The sequence below is a fragment of the Archocentrus centrarchus genome, chromosome 5, assembly GCF_007364275.1.
Source record: "Archocentrus centrarchus isolate MPI-CPG fArcCen1 chromosome 5, fArcCen1, whole genome shotgun sequence".
Lineage (NCBI taxonomy): Eukaryota > Metazoa > Chordata > Actinopteri > Cichliformes > Cichlidae > Archocentrus > Archocentrus centrarchus.
The window spans coordinates 20,426,866-20,447,525 of record NC_044350.1 but is presented as its reverse complement, the minus strand read 5'-3'; the positions used below and the strand labels follow the sequence as shown (position 1 = coordinate 20,447,525).

The 20,660-nt window shown below is 39.8% G+C and overlaps 1 protein-coding gene across 3 annotated transcripts in view; it reads left to right on the top strand.

Moving 5' to 3' along the window:
• The window catches only part of LOC115780334 (receptor-type tyrosine-protein phosphatase gamma-like), a 114,692-nt gene that overhangs the window by 77,917 nt on the left and 16,115 nt on the right, over positions 1 to 20,660 (top strand). For all 3 annotated transcript variants that reach the window (XM_030729471.1, XM_030729470.1, XM_030729469.1), the window contains exons 5-13: positions 3,303 to 3,398; positions 6,120 to 6,186; positions 8,506 to 8,663; positions 9,822 to 10,014; positions 15,394 to 15,578; positions 18,254 to 18,362; positions 18,497 to 18,546; positions 18,644 to 19,391; positions 20,314 to 20,452. In XM_030729471.1, the coding sequence (XP_030585331.1) occupies positions 3,303 to 3,398; positions 6,120 to 6,186; positions 8,506 to 8,663; positions 9,822 to 10,014; positions 15,394 to 15,578; positions 18,254 to 18,362; positions 18,497 to 18,546; positions 18,644 to 19,391; positions 20,314 to 20,452 (1,745 nt within the window). The remainder of the gene's footprint in view (positions 1 to 3,302; positions 3,399 to 6,119; positions 6,187 to 8,505; positions 8,664 to 9,821; positions 10,015 to 15,393; positions 15,579 to 18,253; positions 18,363 to 18,496; positions 18,547 to 18,643; positions 19,392 to 20,313; positions 20,453 to 20,660) is intronic.

The window sequence follows — 20,660 nt, the reverse complement described above, 5'->3', positions numbered from 1 at the left end:
TTCTTGTTTTTATGACAGGTGGTCGAATAAATTTAAGCACTGTATATTCAGTACATAGAGTATATGCATATATACATAGATACAATATGTTAAATTATATAAAAAAAAGGAGAATTATTAAGATGTTAATTACTTTCCAGCAATTTGCTAAAAAAAAAAAGAAAAAAAAAAAAGGAACTTGCAGGGACTCCATCCAGATCATACTCTGGTACTCTGTCCTGCAGACAGTGCTGAGATTATTGAAAATAATGTAGTCAGAGTGTGTTCTGCTTAACAATCTATGATGCAACATTGAATTGAATTACCTTAAGCATATTTTGCTGAATTATCTTCTGGGCCAAGTAAAGCTCCTAAATAGGCCAGTAACGGCTGATAATACTGGCCAACCAATGCATGCCGAGCCCAAAAGCTCAGTGTACTGCACCACAGAGATAACTGAAAGAGATGAAATAGATGCCAGTAAAGATGTCTAAAAGAAAAAAAGGGAGGGGGGCACAGCCAATTACAAAGAAATACAAACAAATTCACAGTGTTGCAAGTACAATACAAGTGAGTATGCTAAAAAAGATGGAACCAAAAACAAGACGCACGTTATGTTGTTCCATTTGTACTTTGCAAATTATTTTTTTTTGCTGTCATTTTAAATGTGCATCGGTGATATCTGTGCTTGCTGTGACATACATTGTGTCTTGTTTTGAATACCTTAAGAGACTATCTACACTACATATATTCTTACAAAATCTGTTCTGACATGGTAGCGTCAGCTCAAATCATTTGCTCCTTATCTGCTGCATTTTGTGAACATGTGCATCTGACCACTCGGATAATATTAGTATTCTACAAGAAAGACTCCCTTTCAACATGCATTAACACCAAGCAACACCACAACAAATGTTTACTTTAATGCATGGAGGAAAACCAAATGATACTGATGCTACTTGCTTAGCATTAGATTCAGCATATTCTCCTCCTCCTATCTGAAATTAGTCTGGTGGTCCCTCCTCTTTTGCTGCACAGCCAAGATGGATGACGATTTAAAAGTGAAAAATGTGGTACAGCATCCACACACAATTTTATGAGTTGCATCATTTCATTTGGGGACCTCTACAGGTACCTCATTACTCATTAACAAAGTACGCAATCTGAGACACAACAATGGTTACATAGACTGAGTGAGCTTAGCTTCCCTGTCTGAGAAGCTGCTGGTTGCAAAAACACTTGTGTAGATGTTGTGTATGGACGGTTATTATAGATGCTTATGGAAAATTGCGCTCAGCACCTCAGTAAACACTTGTTACTTCATGGGCTAAATCACTATATTCAGGCCATACTGATTGAAATATGAAATGTATATTCTAAATTACTAAATTATTTAATGGCTTGTCAATAGCAAGTCATTAGCCATGCTAACTTACATTATGGTTGCTACTTCCATCTTCTAGATACAGGTGATGGATGGTTATCATGCCATCATGTGCTGTCTTTAACTTTGTCTATGAAGTTTTCAGTAATTTGTGATGTGAAATACTAAGTTTAATTTAGTTGCTCAGTAGCGCCTACTGTTCAAATTAACACTTTATTGACACTTGATTCTTCTTGAAAATGAATTCTCTAGCACTTTGTAGGTGCCCGAGTAAAATGATAATGTAGATGATTATGTGCGATTGGAGTGCAAGAATGGAGAGATTTATCTGTTAATGACAAAATGCTGTGGTAGCACAGCTGTTGTAAAGGAAAGAAGAAATGCATTTTTGATACTGTGATAAAATCTAAGCTCTCTCCACCAACAAACTTATTTCTGGTAGATTTTGTGTCTTGCCTCAAATATTTTGCCGTCTTGGGAAATCACGCCAAACATGACTTTGTTTTTCACCTGTGCGCACCTAAATGGAACTCGGGATTGCAGAACAGCTTTCAGCACTTGGGTTCGCACTCACTTTGTGTGGGGAAAAAAAATTGGCTGGTATAGATAGAGGCGCAGAGGTTGTGGACAGCACATCTCAATGCAGAACTCAGTTTAAAGATTGATCAGACCTCAGATCTGCTTCTCTTTGAATCAAGAATTTTGAGCAATACCTGTAAGTTTGGATACTTTACTCTAATGAGCAGGAATTCTGACAAACCTAAATAGAAAATTCTGTAAATGTGCAATCAGGTGATTAAAATTCCTTTATATTTTTCATCACTATAGACATGTTTGATACTAGAGAATCCAGTTTTCCAAAGTGTGCTGTTAACAAGAGCAGGTCACATGAGCCAATCTCTCTGAGTAAATGAAGCCTAAGGGGGTGAGCTTAATTGGGTAAAGTAGTTAATAACATCTGAAGGGTGATGAATGGCCAGTGCTCTTTCTTGCTGAGTTCTCAGACAACAAATTAGTTCCATTAAAGGCTGCAGTTAAAGGAACTCTGAAGGAAACTGATTAACTTAAATTATCTGAGTAATTTTGTACCTGGTTAAAGCTGATGGTTAGCATTAATGGATTTATACACTTATTTACTTTGACTTTTTGAATCTGTTGTCAGCACAGCCACGTGCGGTTTGTGGCTTCTCGTAATTTTCCTTTGAAAAGAAAAAAGGCACGCATACCCTGTAATTAAATCAACATCTAGGGCCTTTTTCTTATTGCCAATTAACTCGGTTCAGTGACATGAAAGGGTTTTTCAATTTAAAGAGGCTTGAATGTGCGATGATAGACAGCTCCAATTGCTACTTTTAGAATCATTTGCTGATTCTGGTCAGCATTATGGTTATATGTCCTCTACGAAATTTGAAAAGAAGAGATTTTTTTTTTTTTTCTGTTTTTAATTGAAAACCCAAGGCATGGCACGGCACATACTATATATAAAATGTATTCTCTGTATGCTGGGTTTACGCTATAACCCACACACCCTAAGCTTTGTTGTGAAATCAGAAGCTGTGTTTGTGAGTGATTTAAGGTAATTTAAGCAGTGATCAGAAGCATACCATTCTGTTAGATCTCAACACAAGGGGGGGGAAAAGAAAAAAGAGACAGATCACGTTCCTCCAGTTTTTCCTCTCTACTTGTGACTGTCTGTTAGGACAGTCACCCTGAGGAATGGGATGCTGTATTTCTCTAGCATCCTCCAGGAGTGGCAGCACACAAAAAGGAATGACACAGATTATGGGAGATTTATAGGAGTGATAAATACACCCTCTTTTATGCCCCTCAAAACAGCTTTTCATCAGCTCCTCAGCAGTGTGTCCAAGTGATTGATGACAGGACTGTTCGCTCTCCTTGTCCACTCCTTAAGCTGTTTACGCTCTGTTTCCCACCCCAGATGCAGATCTACCTTTACAATTCGGATGACTTTGACAGCCTCAGTGCTGCCATTAAGGAAAGACGCATCATTGCTGCCATGGCCATCTTCTTCGAGGTAAAGTATCAACAGAGCTAAAGGGTGAGACAAGAAAATCCAAGAATCCACTGCAAAGCTGATCTTTTGATTAGGCGACCATTTTGGTCCAGACTAAATACCTAATTGATGACCTACCATGAAATCTAATGCTCGCATTCACATTCCTCTCAGCTGAACAGTGACGGATGGCATCACTGGTGTTTTACGACCAGATATCAGTAAAAGTTACTGACATTACCATCAGCCTTATGAGTGTGCATCCTTCATAGCTGCAGCTGAGTTTCCTGATCAGAGGTCTCGGAAGAGTAAAACCTTGTTGTAGTCGCTCTGGGTGTAGTTGCTGGAAATATTGATGGAAAATATCCTTTTTCACTGTTGTATGAAATGACTTGCTGCCAGCTGTAAGAGATCATTTACAAAACCAAGGAGATGAGTGAATAAATAGAATAGATAAAAAAGAAGCTGCCTGTAGGAGTCAAAAAGGATTAAAACGGGGTGTTGTAACTATGAATTTGAGATTGGAATTGTTTTGGTCCAATTTTGAGAAAGGTAATGATATAAATTTTTGAAGTCCGTAAATGATAAATATTTATTAGAAATGATCTTTGGCACCTGTGTTGCGATAGGAAATTTTCTCTCCAGCTGGTCGCTGATTGTTTTTCTTGTTCTGTGGCACACAGCAGATTGTTTACTGAGATACTACAAATTGTCCCCTGAAGATCTGAGCACATAAGCTCTTAATGGGCAAGAATGGTCCTAATTTCTATTAGGTGTACAAACACCTCTAAGATTTGAGGAGCAGCAATGAGAGCTCCAGGGTTTCTCTCTCTGTTAGATTAATTTCTATTAGCAGCATCTTTACTATTAATGGCAGGTGATGAATATCTGCTAACCTTCACCTTAATAGTTTATAGAAAAGGGTCAGTTTTTTGGCTGAGGTAGGCTAAGAATCGGGACACAGGTGTTTGCAATGTAGGTCTACTCTTAGACAATGATGAACCGTGTGTGCACGAGGACCTAAATGGCTCCGCTGGGTCCTGACAGCCCTATTGCTTACTGCAATTAGCACCACCATACACAATTTGTTGAAAAACAGTTTACAGTGTGAAGGTTTTTAAGCAGGCATACACATTGGCTCAGATTTACTATTTCTAATCAATGAGAAGTGTTCTTCCTGTGCTCCCCAAAGGCCTATTAATGGCCTCTAAGGTGTGCATATTATCCACATTCAGCATTCAGCTCCAAACAATTACTCTCTTCTGACTGACCTGAATTAATGTTGAGCAAGGTATTATTGGTCCCCGCATCCCAACACTGTTTTTGTCCAGTCTTGTCTCTTAAGTGGGACGTTGGGAATATTTAAAAATGTTGGACTGAGCAATATTGCTGATCTTTTGTCATGTCAAACAATGAACTACCAGCCTAACAGATAAAGAAGGAATCATCACCAGTCCTCTGGAGACAGGATAGGAGGGTTTCTGTGGTCATTAAACATCTGAAAACATAAGAAAAATTCAAGAAAATCAGATCTGGATTCTGCAACAACAACAAAAAAAAAAAATAATTACGTGGGGGGGGGGGGGGGGGGGGGGGGTGTTTAGGAAAATGTTCCACTGATTGTTGCTTGATAAACATCACGATGTTCATCTCTAGTTGTGTTTCCTTTTGTGTGATCTACATTCTAGGTCACAGGCTGCACATGGATACTACCCGTAGATCTGCAAAGACCAGAAAATGTGCATTTGTTTGGAAAAATATTTGGCATTTGGGAAAATGGATGAGACAGCTCTCTGAGACAGAATTTATCAGTATACTCTACAGCTCAACTGTAAAAGCACCGAGTCCTCGACGAACCTGTGCCTCAGCAGACAGATATTGAGTTATTTTTTGCCACCATTTCTTTCTTTTGAGTTTCACAGCATTAGGAAGCACACTCGTGGTCTTTTTCTCCTGTACTTCATCTGTAAAATTTACACTATTAAAAGTGATTTTCATACGTTGGCATCCTAATGAAAATGATATAAGATGAATAAAGGCGTTCTTTTAATTTGATATAAAGCCATTATATATCAGTGCTGTGTTGTGAACAGTTTTTAATTAGAAACGTTCAATCTGAAGAACCTTAGCAACAGAAGTGTGAAACTCCACTGAAAATATGGGTGGTGGCTGAGATTTCATTTCATTTGCTTTAAATCATTTTTGCAGCAGATATAAGTGTCTTTAAAGTAGCGGAGGTTGCACTGTGTAGTACAAACAGTATCACAGCTACAAAGGGACATGCAGCCTTTGAATTGTCTTTATAAAAATCAAAGCTTCAAAAGCAAGTTAACATATTGAAGGCAAAGCTGTAATCGAAGAGAGTTTATGGTTATTGTAGGAGTGCAGGTCCTGTAACACATTTTCAATGTAATGTCATGATATTACAGGTTAAGATGGGGAAAAAAAAAACTACTTAAATGATAAATATTGATAAGTGCACGTTAAGGCACGGTGTCAAAATTATTAACTTTTTGCATTGAAAATAATCGCCAAATCTAAACCTAAACTAGAAAAAACAACCCTCACCCCACCCCTAAAAAAAATTAAAAAGAAAATAACACTGCAACAAGCAGAGTGGTAAAAGATGGCTTTCGGTGCTGCAGTTTTATTCTGTTGAAGTTGATTGTCTTTTGGTATTTTATTCAGATTATTATGCAAGTCTGTTAATCCCTTTTCTAATCCTTTGGATGTTTCCTGCAGCTGGGGCAAAAAGACAACCCAGCTGTGGACCCCATCATCCAGGGATTGAAAGGAGTAGTGCATCATGGTAAGTAATGGAAACGTAACCCCTCACAAATTCTGCTTCGTGTAGAAAAAAAAAAAAAAAATTTCATGTGGTTGAGTGCGTGTCACTCTTTGTTGATCTGCGATGCTTTTGTTTATTTCATATAACTTTAATACCATAATCTTGCAATCTCACAATAAAACATTACATTTTGGGGAATAAAGTTCTAATGGGATCTTCAAAAAGCAATTGACCCTTACAAAATCCCTCTGATGTTTTTGTAATAGATGTTTTGATTCCTCCTAGAGGTAAAATCCGTTTGCCATTGCAGATATGGTGCCGTTCCTCCTCCTCCTACTCCTCCTCCAGGAACAAAATATTGATGCTCTTGCGCTCAGCTGCTTAAACACTATTATTTTTAAAATTCCAAATTAGTCTAAACACAAGCTATGAGCGGAGTTTAACTTCAAAAGGAGATAAAATTTGCAAGTTACCGCCTCTGCCATGCTTGTGCGGCTCCACAGTAGGAGACCTCCAAGGAGCTTCACTCACAGAGAAAGAACTATTAATTACATCTCAGCCTTAATTAGACAACCCTTTGTTTTAGTCAGACTCAAATGTAAATCTATGAGCTCTCATGGACTGCAGCTCCTGCAGAAGCTTATATTCATATTTAAGCTATTAATGTCTTGTGTTGTGTGCTGTGGCACAATTCTTCATGGCATATTGTTTTAAATTACTGCTGCTGGGCTGGGAATCATGGGATTCATGGCTTATGCAGTCTATAAGCATATGTTTTATCACGAGTGTGTAATCCTTTACTACAGATGAGGGCACAACAGCTCTGTTTACACGGACACGTTTGACTTGTTTTACAGCCTGCAGCTGACAGTCTTTTTGTGACCATAATCGTAAACAGACAAGGACATGTAAGAATATGAGGATATATAGAAGCACGGCATAATTGCTCTTCACTCATGCTGGTTTTGAAAGACCAGCGCTGGGCTTCACTGAATCGATTCTAATTATAATTCAACAGCTTCAACTTTCTCGAGATGGGCGTTTTGATGTTTTGCATTGTGGGCCAGTGAGGTTATGACACTTTGCATTTGTGCTGGAGAAAAAAAAAATATTAGCAGTTTTCTTCTTGCTAAAGATAAATGTGTAAGGGTAAAAATCTGGCCAGAGGCCACCGCTGGAGACTACAAGAACACATGGGATTTGGCCTGAGAACCAGAAAAAGGGTCACTTTGGTTTTGTAAATTTATATATATTTATTTTTCCTATTAGCTTTACACCATGAGACCTCACTGGTATGTGTGGTTATTTTTCAAAGATGTATTTAAGCTCCCCTTTTCTTTTGTTATATAACCTTGATAAAGACCGGTTATCAAACATGTCACATATACTCGATTAGTTTGACTCTCCATCAGTCTCTCCAAGTGCCTGAACACACAGATGCTCATGCTTGCACCACATTATTTCATTTCCTGACTGAAAGCGAGCTTTGTGCGGGTGTGGCGGGGTTTTTTTGGACTCTCTTCCTCCGTGCCTTCTCCCCTGTTAGGATGCTTGGTTTTTCAACTAGCTCGTTATCCCGCAGTCATCCATCCATCAGCATCTCGGTGGCCCATGAGCGATAGGGCACGTACACTGTCTGAAGACGGGGAGAGGAAAGGCTGTGCGCACTGAATTTCAGTCAGAGTAGAGATGAGGCATCAGGGGCGAGGCTTCCCATACCTCAGCAGCCTGAAACCAAACCACACCCTAAACTCACGAGCTACGAGAGATTAGATCTGAATTAAGTTTGGCTTTTTGTTGATGTTTGTCATCATAATTCAAGGGAAAGAAAAAAAAAAAACAAACCCACTTGCATAATCCACTTTGCATATTTGCAGGAGATATAGATTTTTTTTTATTTTTTTTTTGGAGTGTTTGTTTTTCTGCACAGCTTTGCCAGGTTCTGATCAGAGGGCTGAACAGATCCAGCAATCATTATGATCTATTGTAATTCCCCTGGCCCATGCCACAGTTGCTGCACTGAGCAGAACACACTACCACCAAGCCACAGATCAGCTGTCAGAGCTGGCCATTTTATCACACTCTGCTCCCTTTGCTCTTCTCTCAGTCCATCTGAGTACAGAGATCTGGCCAGAGTGATAACGAGTGGTGAGGCTTTTAACTACTGCCATTCCACTTGTGGAGGTTTCAGGAAAGCAGTAATTATGCCACACCGGGAATGAAATGAAACAACCTTGTTAATGTTGGTGTAATTGTAACTTGACTTATTTGGGGTTTTAGTGCACGGAACAATATGCTTTACAGCGGTGCGTATTGACAGGTTTTGATCTCTTTACACAGAAAAGGAGACCAACCTCAGGTCGTTCGTCTTGAGGGATCTGCTGCCCTCGTCAGTGGACAGTTATTACCGATACACTGGCTCTCTGACCACTCCGCCCTGCAGCAAGGTAGTGGAGTGGATCGTTTTCTCCAGGCCTGTGTATCTGTCCCACTCACAGGTATGTCAAGTTCACGCACACACACACATACTCTCACACACACACATATACATGTCCATACAGCTCTATTCTCCACGCACAGTCAGATCCCATTTGCGCACAGTCAGTGGATCGCTTGCTGTCCCACGGTGTCAGTGCACAAGCAATTTTTCCCCTCATCTGCCTCCCCTCCTTCTTCCCTTTTCCCTCGTTCCTCTCCAGCTCCTCTGCATATGAAACCATCACTGCCTATATAGTGGATGATTAAGCAGGAAGGGAGAGCCAATTACTGGCATTTGAATGATAGTAAGTGTGAGATAGCACCTATGCATATATTGTGCTGTTAGTCTGAGACATTTACTAAAGCCTCTTAAATGGAATACTGCTACGTGTGGAAGCTGGCTATCATATTTAAGTTTTTCAAGTTCAACAATTTAAATTCTCGTTTACTTGAAGTAAAAGTTTGACATGGTTAATGAAAAAATTGCATCTAAACTGCTCATTTATGTGCTTTACAGCATCTTGCCTCCAACAGATTTTTGCTGTTTTGATTTGAGAGATAATGTATGCCAAGCCATGCCCAGTGCTTTCTGCTGATCCCATACACAGCCCTTTGCTGCATCTTTTATACAAACAATTCTTAGGTTACCCAGCTGCATATCCTCTAGAGAATTCTGTGCTGTAGAAATTTGCAAGGCTCAGTGGAATTTCTATCATCTTGCAAGAGGACAAATCTTTTGTTCAGAAATGACTTCTCCTGCAAGAATATTGACCCACCTTTACAATGTTTGTGACGCTCACAGATAGTCTTTTATGAACCTGTAATTCATTTCTCCAAGCACGCATAGGACACATTGATTCCACAGTATCTGTAATGTGTAGTCATTACAGCACACTGCAGGAGATCATTCATGGCAATCAATGGCCACAAATTTGCCCCATTGAGAAGTTACAGCCCAGCATGCAGCCGGGGCGATGATTGAAGTCTGTGCCTACTGGTGCCTGTGGTGTGAATGTTACTTGCAAATGCTGTACTCCAGTTGTGAAGAGTCAGCTACTGGCATGCAACTGCAAATGCAGTTCTGCATGATATATTGAAAGCACATGGACAGACACGTATACAGATGCGCAGTAACACTTAAATTTGCTTCAATAGCTATTCTGTTTCTTTTCATCCAGCTGGAGGCTTTCTACTCCATCTTTACAACAGAGCAACAGGACCATGTAAAGTCTGTTGAGTACCTGAGGAACAACTTCAGGCCCCTGCAGGACCTGGGCAATCGCAAAGTTTTTAAGTCGGCTGTAAAAAATGCATGGCAGAGGGATTTGACTGAGATCCGGGGAAGCCCTCATAGCACCGAGGCTTCAAAAGGTAAGCTTTGTTTTCTGTATGATTTTTAGATTTTCTCATGCACAGCACTACAATAAAAGGATTTGCTTAATCCAGAGAGCTCCATTAATTACAATTGTTACTTACTTTTTCATTAGAGAATTGCTGCTTAAATTGCTAGCTAATATTGCAGCTCGGATTAATGTTATATAATGCACACTGTTAAGTAGTGTTAGCATTAAGGAAACATTACATCCAAAAGCTGACCAAGATCTGTGATTCAAACCATCTATTCAAGTATTTCTTCTTTTGCTGTTTCTACCATAGAAATATTCAAAGATTGTCCCAAGTGTTAAGCCTGTCCCTCTTTTTTTTTTTGTGATTGTTGATATACCAGTCAAGCTTTCTGCTTTAACAGGCACCAAATTACTTATTACAGTTTAAAATACTCTGTCACCCTTTTATAACTTTCAAACTGTAACTTAATTAGGGCTGCAACAAGTCATTAAGTAACTCGAATAACTCAGTTATCAAAAATCCTCGAGACAATTTTTTTTGCTTCGACACTTCGTTCAGTGCACAACTCCAGCGCTCAGTTGTTGCCATGTAAGCGCAGGCGTGTCACCCACATTTGCGACTAAAAATAGTTCTGTAATAGAAACTTATTTAGGAGCGTGTGTTACATTAAGCCTGTGTAGGCCCCAGGTTTTCAACAAAACGACTGAGAACGTGGAGCTGAAGTCTGTGTGCACGCGTGCGCGCACGCACACACACACACACAACAACGAAGAGCAAAGACGCACAGCTGTTAACCGAGACGGAGAGCCCAGGTGGAGTGAAAGAAAATGGTTTTTCTAGTGTCCAAAACAGCAGCGCTTGTTCCTGTAATCACCATTAAAACCTTTACTGGAAAAAAGCTGTTGGGAACCCTTCATTAAACCACCTGATCAACAAACTCCAACGTGAGGAAGAGAGAACTTTGTCGATGCTCCCGTCCACTGCCGTTTGTTTAACACAGGGAAAAGCTACACCGGTTAAAATAAAATATGCAGATGAACGGTTAACTTAGGTTGATCCGACGTGTAAATCAGGCAGTTTACTGAAAGCTGATGGCAGCCGTCCTGCTTTATATGGCAGTGATTACTGCAGCAAGCAGGGGTGAGTCTAAAGGGTGACATGGAGTGTATGAGACGATATTTATTTCAAGGGTTTAGTAACATTATTTTTCAGATTTAGATTAATATGAACATATTAAATAAAATTGTATTAACATTTAAAAATATAAAAATAAAAGCTTTTTTTTTTTTTTTGTGGGCCAGTAAAAATATATACAGACCAGTTGGGTTAGATACTGAATTATTATTAACATTAATTATTAACATCGACACCATCAGAACGTCTGTTTTCTGCAGCAGGAAATGTTGCATCAAAACACAGGACAAACCTCGGAGATATGCTCGCTGTCAAAGGCTTAAAGCCACACATTCATTCACTCTCAAACATGCAGACACACATACACGCACAAACACATGCACTGACCGATGTTGTATGCAGGTAAACTATTAAAACTATTAAAAACTGCAATTGCAATGCAAGCCAATGAGCAGTTTGTTTTAAAAGACCTGTTTTTTCTCTTTATTATTGCTCATTCAATAAGACAAATCTATTTTTGCAGGCAGATAGTTAGTCACAACCAGAACTGAGTCCAAACACCAAATTACTGAAATAACCACCCTGCTACTGCATAATGATTTCAACTTAAAGCCTAACAGTCCTGTGAGCCTGGGCATGTGTATAACTGTCTATACTGGTCGATATTATTAAATGAAATACGCAAAGAGTGCAGACCAGTGTAAACAGGTAAATAAAATGACTAATATGAATAAAGTGAATTTCTTTATTTAGTTTTAGGATGCTGTTGACATTTTCTTTTCAGTTTCTGTCAGATAAAACACTTATCTGGCTGGCAGGTGTTGATTTTTGCCAACTGAAATTATAGAGGCAGGTTTTATTTGCTATATCTAATATCTATCTAATCAGGCTAACATTAGCATCATTAGAATTTAGAGAGCATAATCATGAAGCCTGGAAGATCAGGAACTAATCAAAAAAAAAAAAAACTACTTTCAGCTGCTCCTTTATTCACGAGGGGTTGCTATAGCGGGTAGCTCTGCATGTTTTGATTTGGCATATGCCAGATGGCCTTCCTGACGCAACCCCAAAATAATTTATGTCTCCTCCTGGGATCAAACCAGAGCTCTTTCACTTGTTAGGCAAATGTGTAAACCACTACACTGTGGAGCATCAGGAACGAATAGAACCAAGTCCAAATCAGTAGGTCAGTAAAAAGATAATTAAAGGTAATTATTGTTTTTTTTCTTTCTTTCATTTTAGATAGGAAAAAAAAAATCTAACAAAGGAGGAATCAATAGAATAATGTAATAATCCCAATTTCAAGAGCTTTTTGGGTAAAATTTGATTCTCTCACTGATACAACAGATTCTTCAAAGAACATATTAATACAAGGCAAAGACCTCATGCAGTGCTTGATCAGAGTATCTTTGTTTGTCTTTCTCTTTTATGTGTGCATCTTGCGGTGCTCGCTTTAACAGAACAGTACCGGGACTATGGAGACTAATGAGAAAGGCTGCTGCTCCTTAAAGTGGTGTTGTTGGTGTCTGGCAGGGAGGATTGATTGGGAATGCTTGTGATGAAGTTGGAGCACTCTAACGGGGGCCGATCAGCAATCATCATTAATATGTGGTACAGCTAAAATAGACCCATAGAAATTAAGTTGTGAAATTGCTTTTGTGGCATTATGTCAGTAGGCAGAATGAATGGGTACCAGATTCTCTTAATTTTTTGTTTCCCCTCCCTCTTTATTATTTTTTTCTTTTGCAAAATCTTCTCTATTGCATTTTTTTTTTTTTTAATGTAAGAATATTTTCTTTATGTAAGAATCTGTAGGTGATGGAAAGTATAAACACTGTCAGTCTCATCTGGAAGGATGACATCTGTCAGGGTTGTGCAAGAGGGACTGTTTGTCCACTCGCAATAAATGACGACTTTGCTTGTGAATGGGGTATGAGAGCCAGGGCCGCACCTTCACTGAATGCTCCATCACTGTGGCTTTTATGGCAATGGAATTTGTTTGGCCATTACAAATGCAGAGCTAACCTTTCAGATGCAAAATAGAGATTGCAGATTAGTTTGTGCAGTGCACTGTCATTGTCTGTCCAGTAATAATGCCAAGATATATAGGGCAGTATTTATTTTATCTTTGTTGTGTATCTGCATTTAAAAAAAAAAAAAAAAAAAACCTGCTCTAGCAAAGCCATACCCTCTGTTTAAAATTTAATTAATTGAGACAATGGTGATATTACTTTTAATATTTCTTATCAGATGCTCTGTTCATTATTTTCTCTGTAAGGAAACTGACACTATTGGTTTCCACGAACCCGCAGTGATGCCTTGAACTTTCTTTTGCAGTCATTTAAAGTACAGAACTGAAAAGCAATGAATGTACAGAGATGTAAAATGGAGAAAGGCTGCAAAGTCCTTGCTATAACCGAAGAATGTTTGGATTTTTCCTTGAAAGAAAATATTCGAACAATAGTTTCAGTTTTTTTTTTTTTCCTCCTGATTTTCAGCAAGTCAGCCTTTATTTTTAATTAAAACAGCATTAGTCTGAAAGTGTTGAGATCATGGTCAAAGCCATAGCCGGCGAGCATCGGTGTTAAATAGGTATTGTAATTACCGTGTTGGTTTTTGATACTTGAAATGACATGCATTACTCAGCTCGCCTGCAGAGTTCACAATAAATAGGTGGGTATGTATTTATTTTTCCCCCCATTGTGTTTTGAGTAAAATCCTTGGCTCCTGGATCATTCAAAGCTGCAAACTGCTTCTTCAAGAAAAGAAAAAAAAAATACTGTAAAGCCTTTAAAGTGAGATGCTTTGGAACCGCTGTTTGTTGACAACTGTCGATTCATCACCCTTTGGTAGATGCTGTCGGGAGAAAGATTCATGCTCTGCACTGAGCGGTGTTGTAGTCTGAGGTGGAACCTCTATGAGACATGTATTTTGAAGGTTACTGTGTTTAAAAGAAGTTCTCCCCTGATAAAACATTGTGTACATTATTATTATCAGTGCAAGTTTTTCTTATCACTTGAACCTACTTTGCAGCAGGTTTACCAGGCGTGCGTTTTCTTACCATTTGGTTTTCATAAAAATAGGCAACATATGTTGATCAATAAAATTCAAACTCGATGCGTAGTCGCTGTGTTTACTCATCAGTTGACCACGTTTAAGAAGGGTTGCCCAGATGTCATATTTTTAGCAGAAGAATCAGGATTTTGCAATATGCAGATCAGAAAAAGCAGAGATGGTTACTAATACATGTGTGCTGATTGTTAAAAGGATGATGATTGTCATGACAGAAGTGATGCAGGCAGGAAAACCGCAGTGACATCTTCAGCTGCTATTAAATTATCGTTGTTGAGGTTGACAACACACATCCGACAGGTTTATAATACATTTCGCACCTGTCACATCTAATCAACACCCCGAGATTTTCTTCCTTTTGTTTTTTTCCCCCTGTGTTCTCTTGACTGATTCCTTTCCACCCTGTCTCCTTTTCCCTCTTTAACATATCGTAGTGCATAATTTGTGTCATAGCTTCAGTGTGCAAATGGAGAAAACTGTGGTGACAATTTCAATTTGGCAGAAATTCTGAGAGCACAAAATCATTTGACACTAGTTCCTGATTGCTGTTGCCCTGATCTACTGAGAAGCATGTCCAGATTGTCCCTTACCCATACTGATGGATCCCTCTGTAAATATCCTTGCTGCAGCCTGCACTGCCACCTAGAGGTCGATTTACAGATTATGCTTTGTCCCCCTTATACGTACTGTTTAATCTAACAAATTAGGTATGGGCATGTTGTTGCTGGGTAATCTGTGCTACATGTACGCTACACAATTCCTGTTTGTTTTATATTCTGCCTGCCTTGTTCTGGAATGAAAAAGGCACAGTGTGTCCAGACTGACAGATATGCGCACACATGAGGTTGCATGTGACCCAAGTGAAGCCTTCAGGAGTGTTTTTGGCATTGATTTAATTTATCATCATGCACTTCTAAGTGTTTCTCCAAGTGCAAATGGCTTTGAGACAAGCGAGCGGGATTTTGTAATAAGCTTGTTTAAAAGGCAACCTTCATTCTGCCCGTACATGTCAACAGACAGAAATACACGCGGTCAAGCAGTCATCCCAGTCAGTCTTCCATCTTCACCCATCTGTGTTCAGTCAGTGAAAAAGTGACAGTACTGTTTACTTCCTTGTCAATCTAATTTTCTTTTTTTTTTTCTTTTTCATGCTGCCTTGTTCTCACACCCTCCTTTTTTCTCTCTGGTCTTTGTTAGTGTGCAGCAGTGCCCCGGTGAACATGAAGATCCAGCCGCTAAACCAGACGGCATTGATGGTGAGCTGGGAACGCCCTCTTACAGTCTACCACCCACCTATCACCAGTTACATGGTCTCCTACAGCTGGGTGAAACGTGATGTTGCTGATGAAAAGACCTTCACAAAGACCGGGGACCAGAGCATGGTAAGTGGGGCTGTTTTTAAATGGTATTTATTTATTTTCTACAATAAACGTTGTATAAAGCTCTGATTGGTGTGCGGAGCCTCAGATGTATCTGTCAGGATCAGAGGTTGGCCGGATCAGTGACGGTGTGTATTGGAGGTGACAGGTTATGATGAACTCTGCATGTGGCTGTTGGCTGATATGAGGGCCCAGACACTCTGCTGTCACTCACCTGTCTAAGAATAGAAGCACAGTCCTGTCACAGACTTTGACATGTCAGACTGAGATACTGTATGTATAATGTGCTAACAATTGCAGCTGTGGCCTTTTTTTCAGGTATAACATTTTCCACCATCTGTTTGTTTACATTTAGGGTTGAATCAGCCTCTGAAGTAGGTACCTGTGTCATCGAGTGGGGAAAAAAAAAATCTAATACAAACAAAAAGCGGCATAAACAAATAATATTTTGCTTATATTTTACCAATTTGAAAAGCAATAATTAAAAAAAAAACCTTCAGTTCTCAGGCAGTACAAGCAGCTCTTTGAACACAAACTTCTTTTCGTAGCATATGCAGAGCAAGTGAAGCCCTTTAGATCTTTGCTCCACTGATCATATAATTTATCTCACTGCCTTAAACAGTGAGTTACCGCTTCGCTTCTTACTGTAGCTTTTCAGTAGAATATTCAGTGTGTCCACAGATACATCCTCTCTCTGCAGGAGGTCGCACCTACAGGGCTGTTCTTTTTCACTCTATATATTCGTCTCTCTGGTCCCATATTTTTGCATTTGTGGAAATCCAACACCCAACTGTGCGTCTCTTTAAAGCCCCCTGACCCCCAGCTGTTTTTATAGTCTGCATGACTGCCTTTTTTGATATAAACAGTGCAGAGGAGAAAATCTCATCTCACCAGTTCAGAGACCTGGGATCAGTTCCCTGGTGGCAATGCTACCTCCAGCTTGGCGCATTCCAATAAACACAGTTGTCATGGGCTGGAAGCTCGTGAGGGATCTTGTAATGTTGCTGCACTAGTGATTCCTATTTGGTGCGGGTAACTGCACAAAATGGGTGAGATCTGAAGGCAAGGGCTGGCTAATCCTTTAAGGTAATAACCCCCTTCACTCAAGCGTGTTTGCCTCACTTTGATGTTTAACCTTCACTGTGCGGAAGGATCCAATTGCAGAGCCTGACACTGAAAAGTTTTTTTTTTTTTAACAATCATTCTACAGAATGATTTTATGACATTGTAACTAGTTTAGAAGCACATTTTGCAATATGCGGCTTGCACAAGTTTGATGCCTCCGGTGCACCAACACTCTCAGTGAATAAGTAGACACGTTGTGTTCAGCACTTACACAATGAACAATGATTTGCATATTCATAGATTCTGGGAGAAAGGAGGAGGAGATGTAATTTTAAGAATTTTAAACCAGGTAATTGAACTACTTTGTGAGGGGGGAAAAAACACTTCAGACACAAATTATTATTCTGTGCAGTTTATCTTTAATACTGTGTTTCCTAAAACATGCCTGGAGGAGAACTTGAACTTAGAATGTAGTTACTCAAGCTTAGAAATGATGGACAAGTGAGTTGAAATCAATATGCAACCAGGCTGCATGCAGTGAGGAACTCCTCCACAAAACAAACTGTTATCCTCAGCAAAAGATACCATAAGTTAATATTATTCCCTTTGTTAAATTAATGTTGCTCATGGAATTCAGAAGTCCATATCTCACTCACAGCCTCCTAAGCAAGCAAGCAACAATAAATTCTACCTGATGTTAACCGTAGATTTTCATTTACAGTGCCTCTTTGATCTTTATTTGTTAATTTTAGCATCTTACGGCAATATTTACCAACAGTTTGACTTTCCAATAACGGTTACTGCATCTTGAGGTTCTCTGGACCATCTCTCATATATCTACAGTCTAGGCTTCATTTTTTCTATAGTCTGTCTGCCACACAAAAGCAGAGCGCTTTCTATAAGGGCTGCTGTACTGTGAAAATGCTTACTTAGATATCAAGTGTCATCTAAACTTTGTAATGGGAGGTGCATTACCCATGATGTGACTGATGAACCATGTTGGGCTTTTGAGGCTAAGTGACTATTTTTCACGGAATGCATTAATGTAATAACATGATTTATTTGTCGTTGTGAAGCAGGAGACCTGTAAATTTGCATTATGCTTTGATTTCAAATGTCTGACTGAGAGAATGATTATAGTGTCTGTGTGGTGCTCTGTCCGTGCAGTTACACTCCATTAATACAGTCGATCAGCCTCTTTTTCTCACATTATTCTGTCCTCTTCTCCCTCTCTGCACTAAAGTCCTTATTTTGCTCACTTCATTTCCATTTCAATTTTCAGTTTCTATCTCTGGACACCTTTATCTGAATTATTTTGGAGAAATACTAGCTCTGCAACACCAGAGGCAATCACCCACCTATTCTGAGGGCACTTTTAATACAAGTTAAGCCATCTGCAGCCTGCAAAAACACAATTAAATCAAACAGAAAATAACCTCTCTAAACAGCTTCGAAGTAGTGAGTCATACACTGTTGGCCAAGCAGTAGTTTAACATAGGATGCATTCATTTGAAGCTGTATGAATTAATAGCATTTTCATTTTCAAATGTATTAATAATGCATATTCTTTTATAATTTACAATATTTGTGCAATTGTGTGTTTTCTCTTGCAGAAAGCAGTCATCACTAACGTTTCCCCCGACGTGCTGTACCTGTTCAGAGTGCAGGCAGTATGTCAACATGACCTGCGCAGTGACTTTAGCCAAACACTGTTGTTCAGAGGTATGTGGTCAGTGCCCTCCAGCCGCTCATTGATAAGGTTTTTAAAGTTTGTACTTTCTTCAAATACACTGATAGATTAATAAATACTCTGTGTCCCTTCCTTTTTTTTTTTCTTTTTTTTTTTTTTTTTACAGCCAATACTACAAGAATTTTTGAAGGATCTCGAATTGTGAAGACTGGCATGGTTAGTTGACCAGAAGATGGCAGTGCACATTTCTTTTTGCATCTCAGTGACGTACGTTCTGTTGGGTAACCATTTTTTCTCTACCCATCTCCCTCAGCCCACAGTTTCTCCTGCATCCTCAGCAGACATGGCTCCAATCAGTTCTGGTTCCTCCACATGGACGTCCTCTGGTATCCACTTCTCCATTGTCTCCATGGCAACTGGGATGGGCCCCTCTTCTAGTGGCAGCCAGGCCACGGTGGCATCAGTAGTGACGAGCACCTTGCTGGCAGGCTTGGGTGTCGGCGGAGGGGTCATCTCTTCTATGCCCAGTTCTGTTTGGCCCACACAGGCACCTCAAGCCACTCAGAACCCCGCACGTCCATCCACCGCTCCCGCAAAGTCCAGCACCGAGCAGGCACCACCTCAGGGCTCCGAGACAGACCATCCATCTGAGGAAAAACAGGCTGAACATGAGGGTGAAAAGGAGGAAGAGGAGGGTGAGAGAGAAGGGGAGCAGGACGAGGAACAGGATGAGAAAAAGAAAAAGAACAAGACTACACCTGATAATGAGGAGAAACAAACGAACAGCACTCTGGCCAAAAAACCTTTAATCCCCACCCCCGCATCCACAGCCAAAGAGAAAGGAAAAGGGAAGCCTACGGTTAAAGGCACCACAGCATCTCCGAGCACTGGTGAAAACCAGCTGTTCAAGATCGACAGAAGGCCTACAGATGTAAACACGGTGTCCACTCAGGAGGCCCATAATGGCAGCGTAAAGATGCAAATTCCACAGAGTTTTACCGTACCTCCAAAGATCGCTGTTGGAAAAGAAAAAAACCCCTGGCCTTTCTCTGTCCACACTGGTGAGCGTGACATTTTAATTCCCATAGATAAATCAGCCCCCTCCACCCCACCCCAATACTGAAAAATCTTTTGAATCCTCTGTGAGCCTCGTTCTCTTGTTGGCTGTTGTGTTAGGCAAGAATTCTCTCCAAAGCACAGTTCTGTAAACACCACCAACAGTTACAGAGACCAGTTTAGCAGAACAAATAACTTGATATAAGGCGTTAACGACACTGGTTACCATCTCGGTCAAAGACAGAGCTCCAGGCATTTGTGTCACTACAACACAGAGACCTGAAGGAAGAAGTAGGCTGTCTGCCAGAGGGACTCTGCCTCAAGGAATTCCTTTAAGCATATTTCAAAAGAGTTTGTTTCAAGGGAGAGCATTTATGAAGATGTCTTTGCCTGTTTTTTTTTTTTTTTTTCCCCCTCAAAATCAAGAAATACTAGAAGTGACACTGAAAAATGCAATAAGGCAGTTGACATTAATGATTATTGATAACAATATAAATAAACAACACTTTGCAGTGTTCTTTTGAAAGCGATCAATCAACCCAGCCAAATTTTTTTTTAATCTTCTAATTAATGTTAATCTCGATCTCTTGTAAAGTGTGTGTTCTCTCATTGATGCGTGTGCTTTGTTTTTATTAATCATATGCATATAGTTTTTGTTGTTGCTGCTGCTCTAAGCGTAATGAGTTCTGCCAAGGCTTTCATTTATGGAAGCAATTTATTTTGAGAACATTATAGAATTAATGGAGAGGAGAAAAGTTTAGCGTAGTGTCCCTGTGTTTAACTGAAGAGAAGTCAGCAATGCAAAGGCTACACCAAGATTCCCATTTTATCATAGAAACAACCCATTAGGATATCTTTGAAAAAGAACACAAATTAAGTCAGTACTACATATTTAGGCATTTAACACATTCGTGCATTGTCTTTCAGACAGAACCACAGTGTCCAACGTGACACGGACGTCTCACCCAGGGATGGGCAGGATGGTGTGGATCGTCCCTTTGGTGGTGGTGTCTGCTCTCACTCTGCTGTGCCTCATCATGCTGCTAACTGTGATGGTCTACTGGAGGTGAGAGAGAGTTCACAGCCTCATTCCAGAGGCTCCATCTTAGTTTGCTAGATCAGTAAAATGCTACGATGAAATGCTATAGCATAAAAAACAATGCCTTATCTAGATTGGCAAAGGGGGGCTACTGATTCCTCTTTCAGAGGTTTAAATTACACAGCTTCCACTCACTCATGCTGCATCCATTTACTTTTTCCCCCCCACACACTCA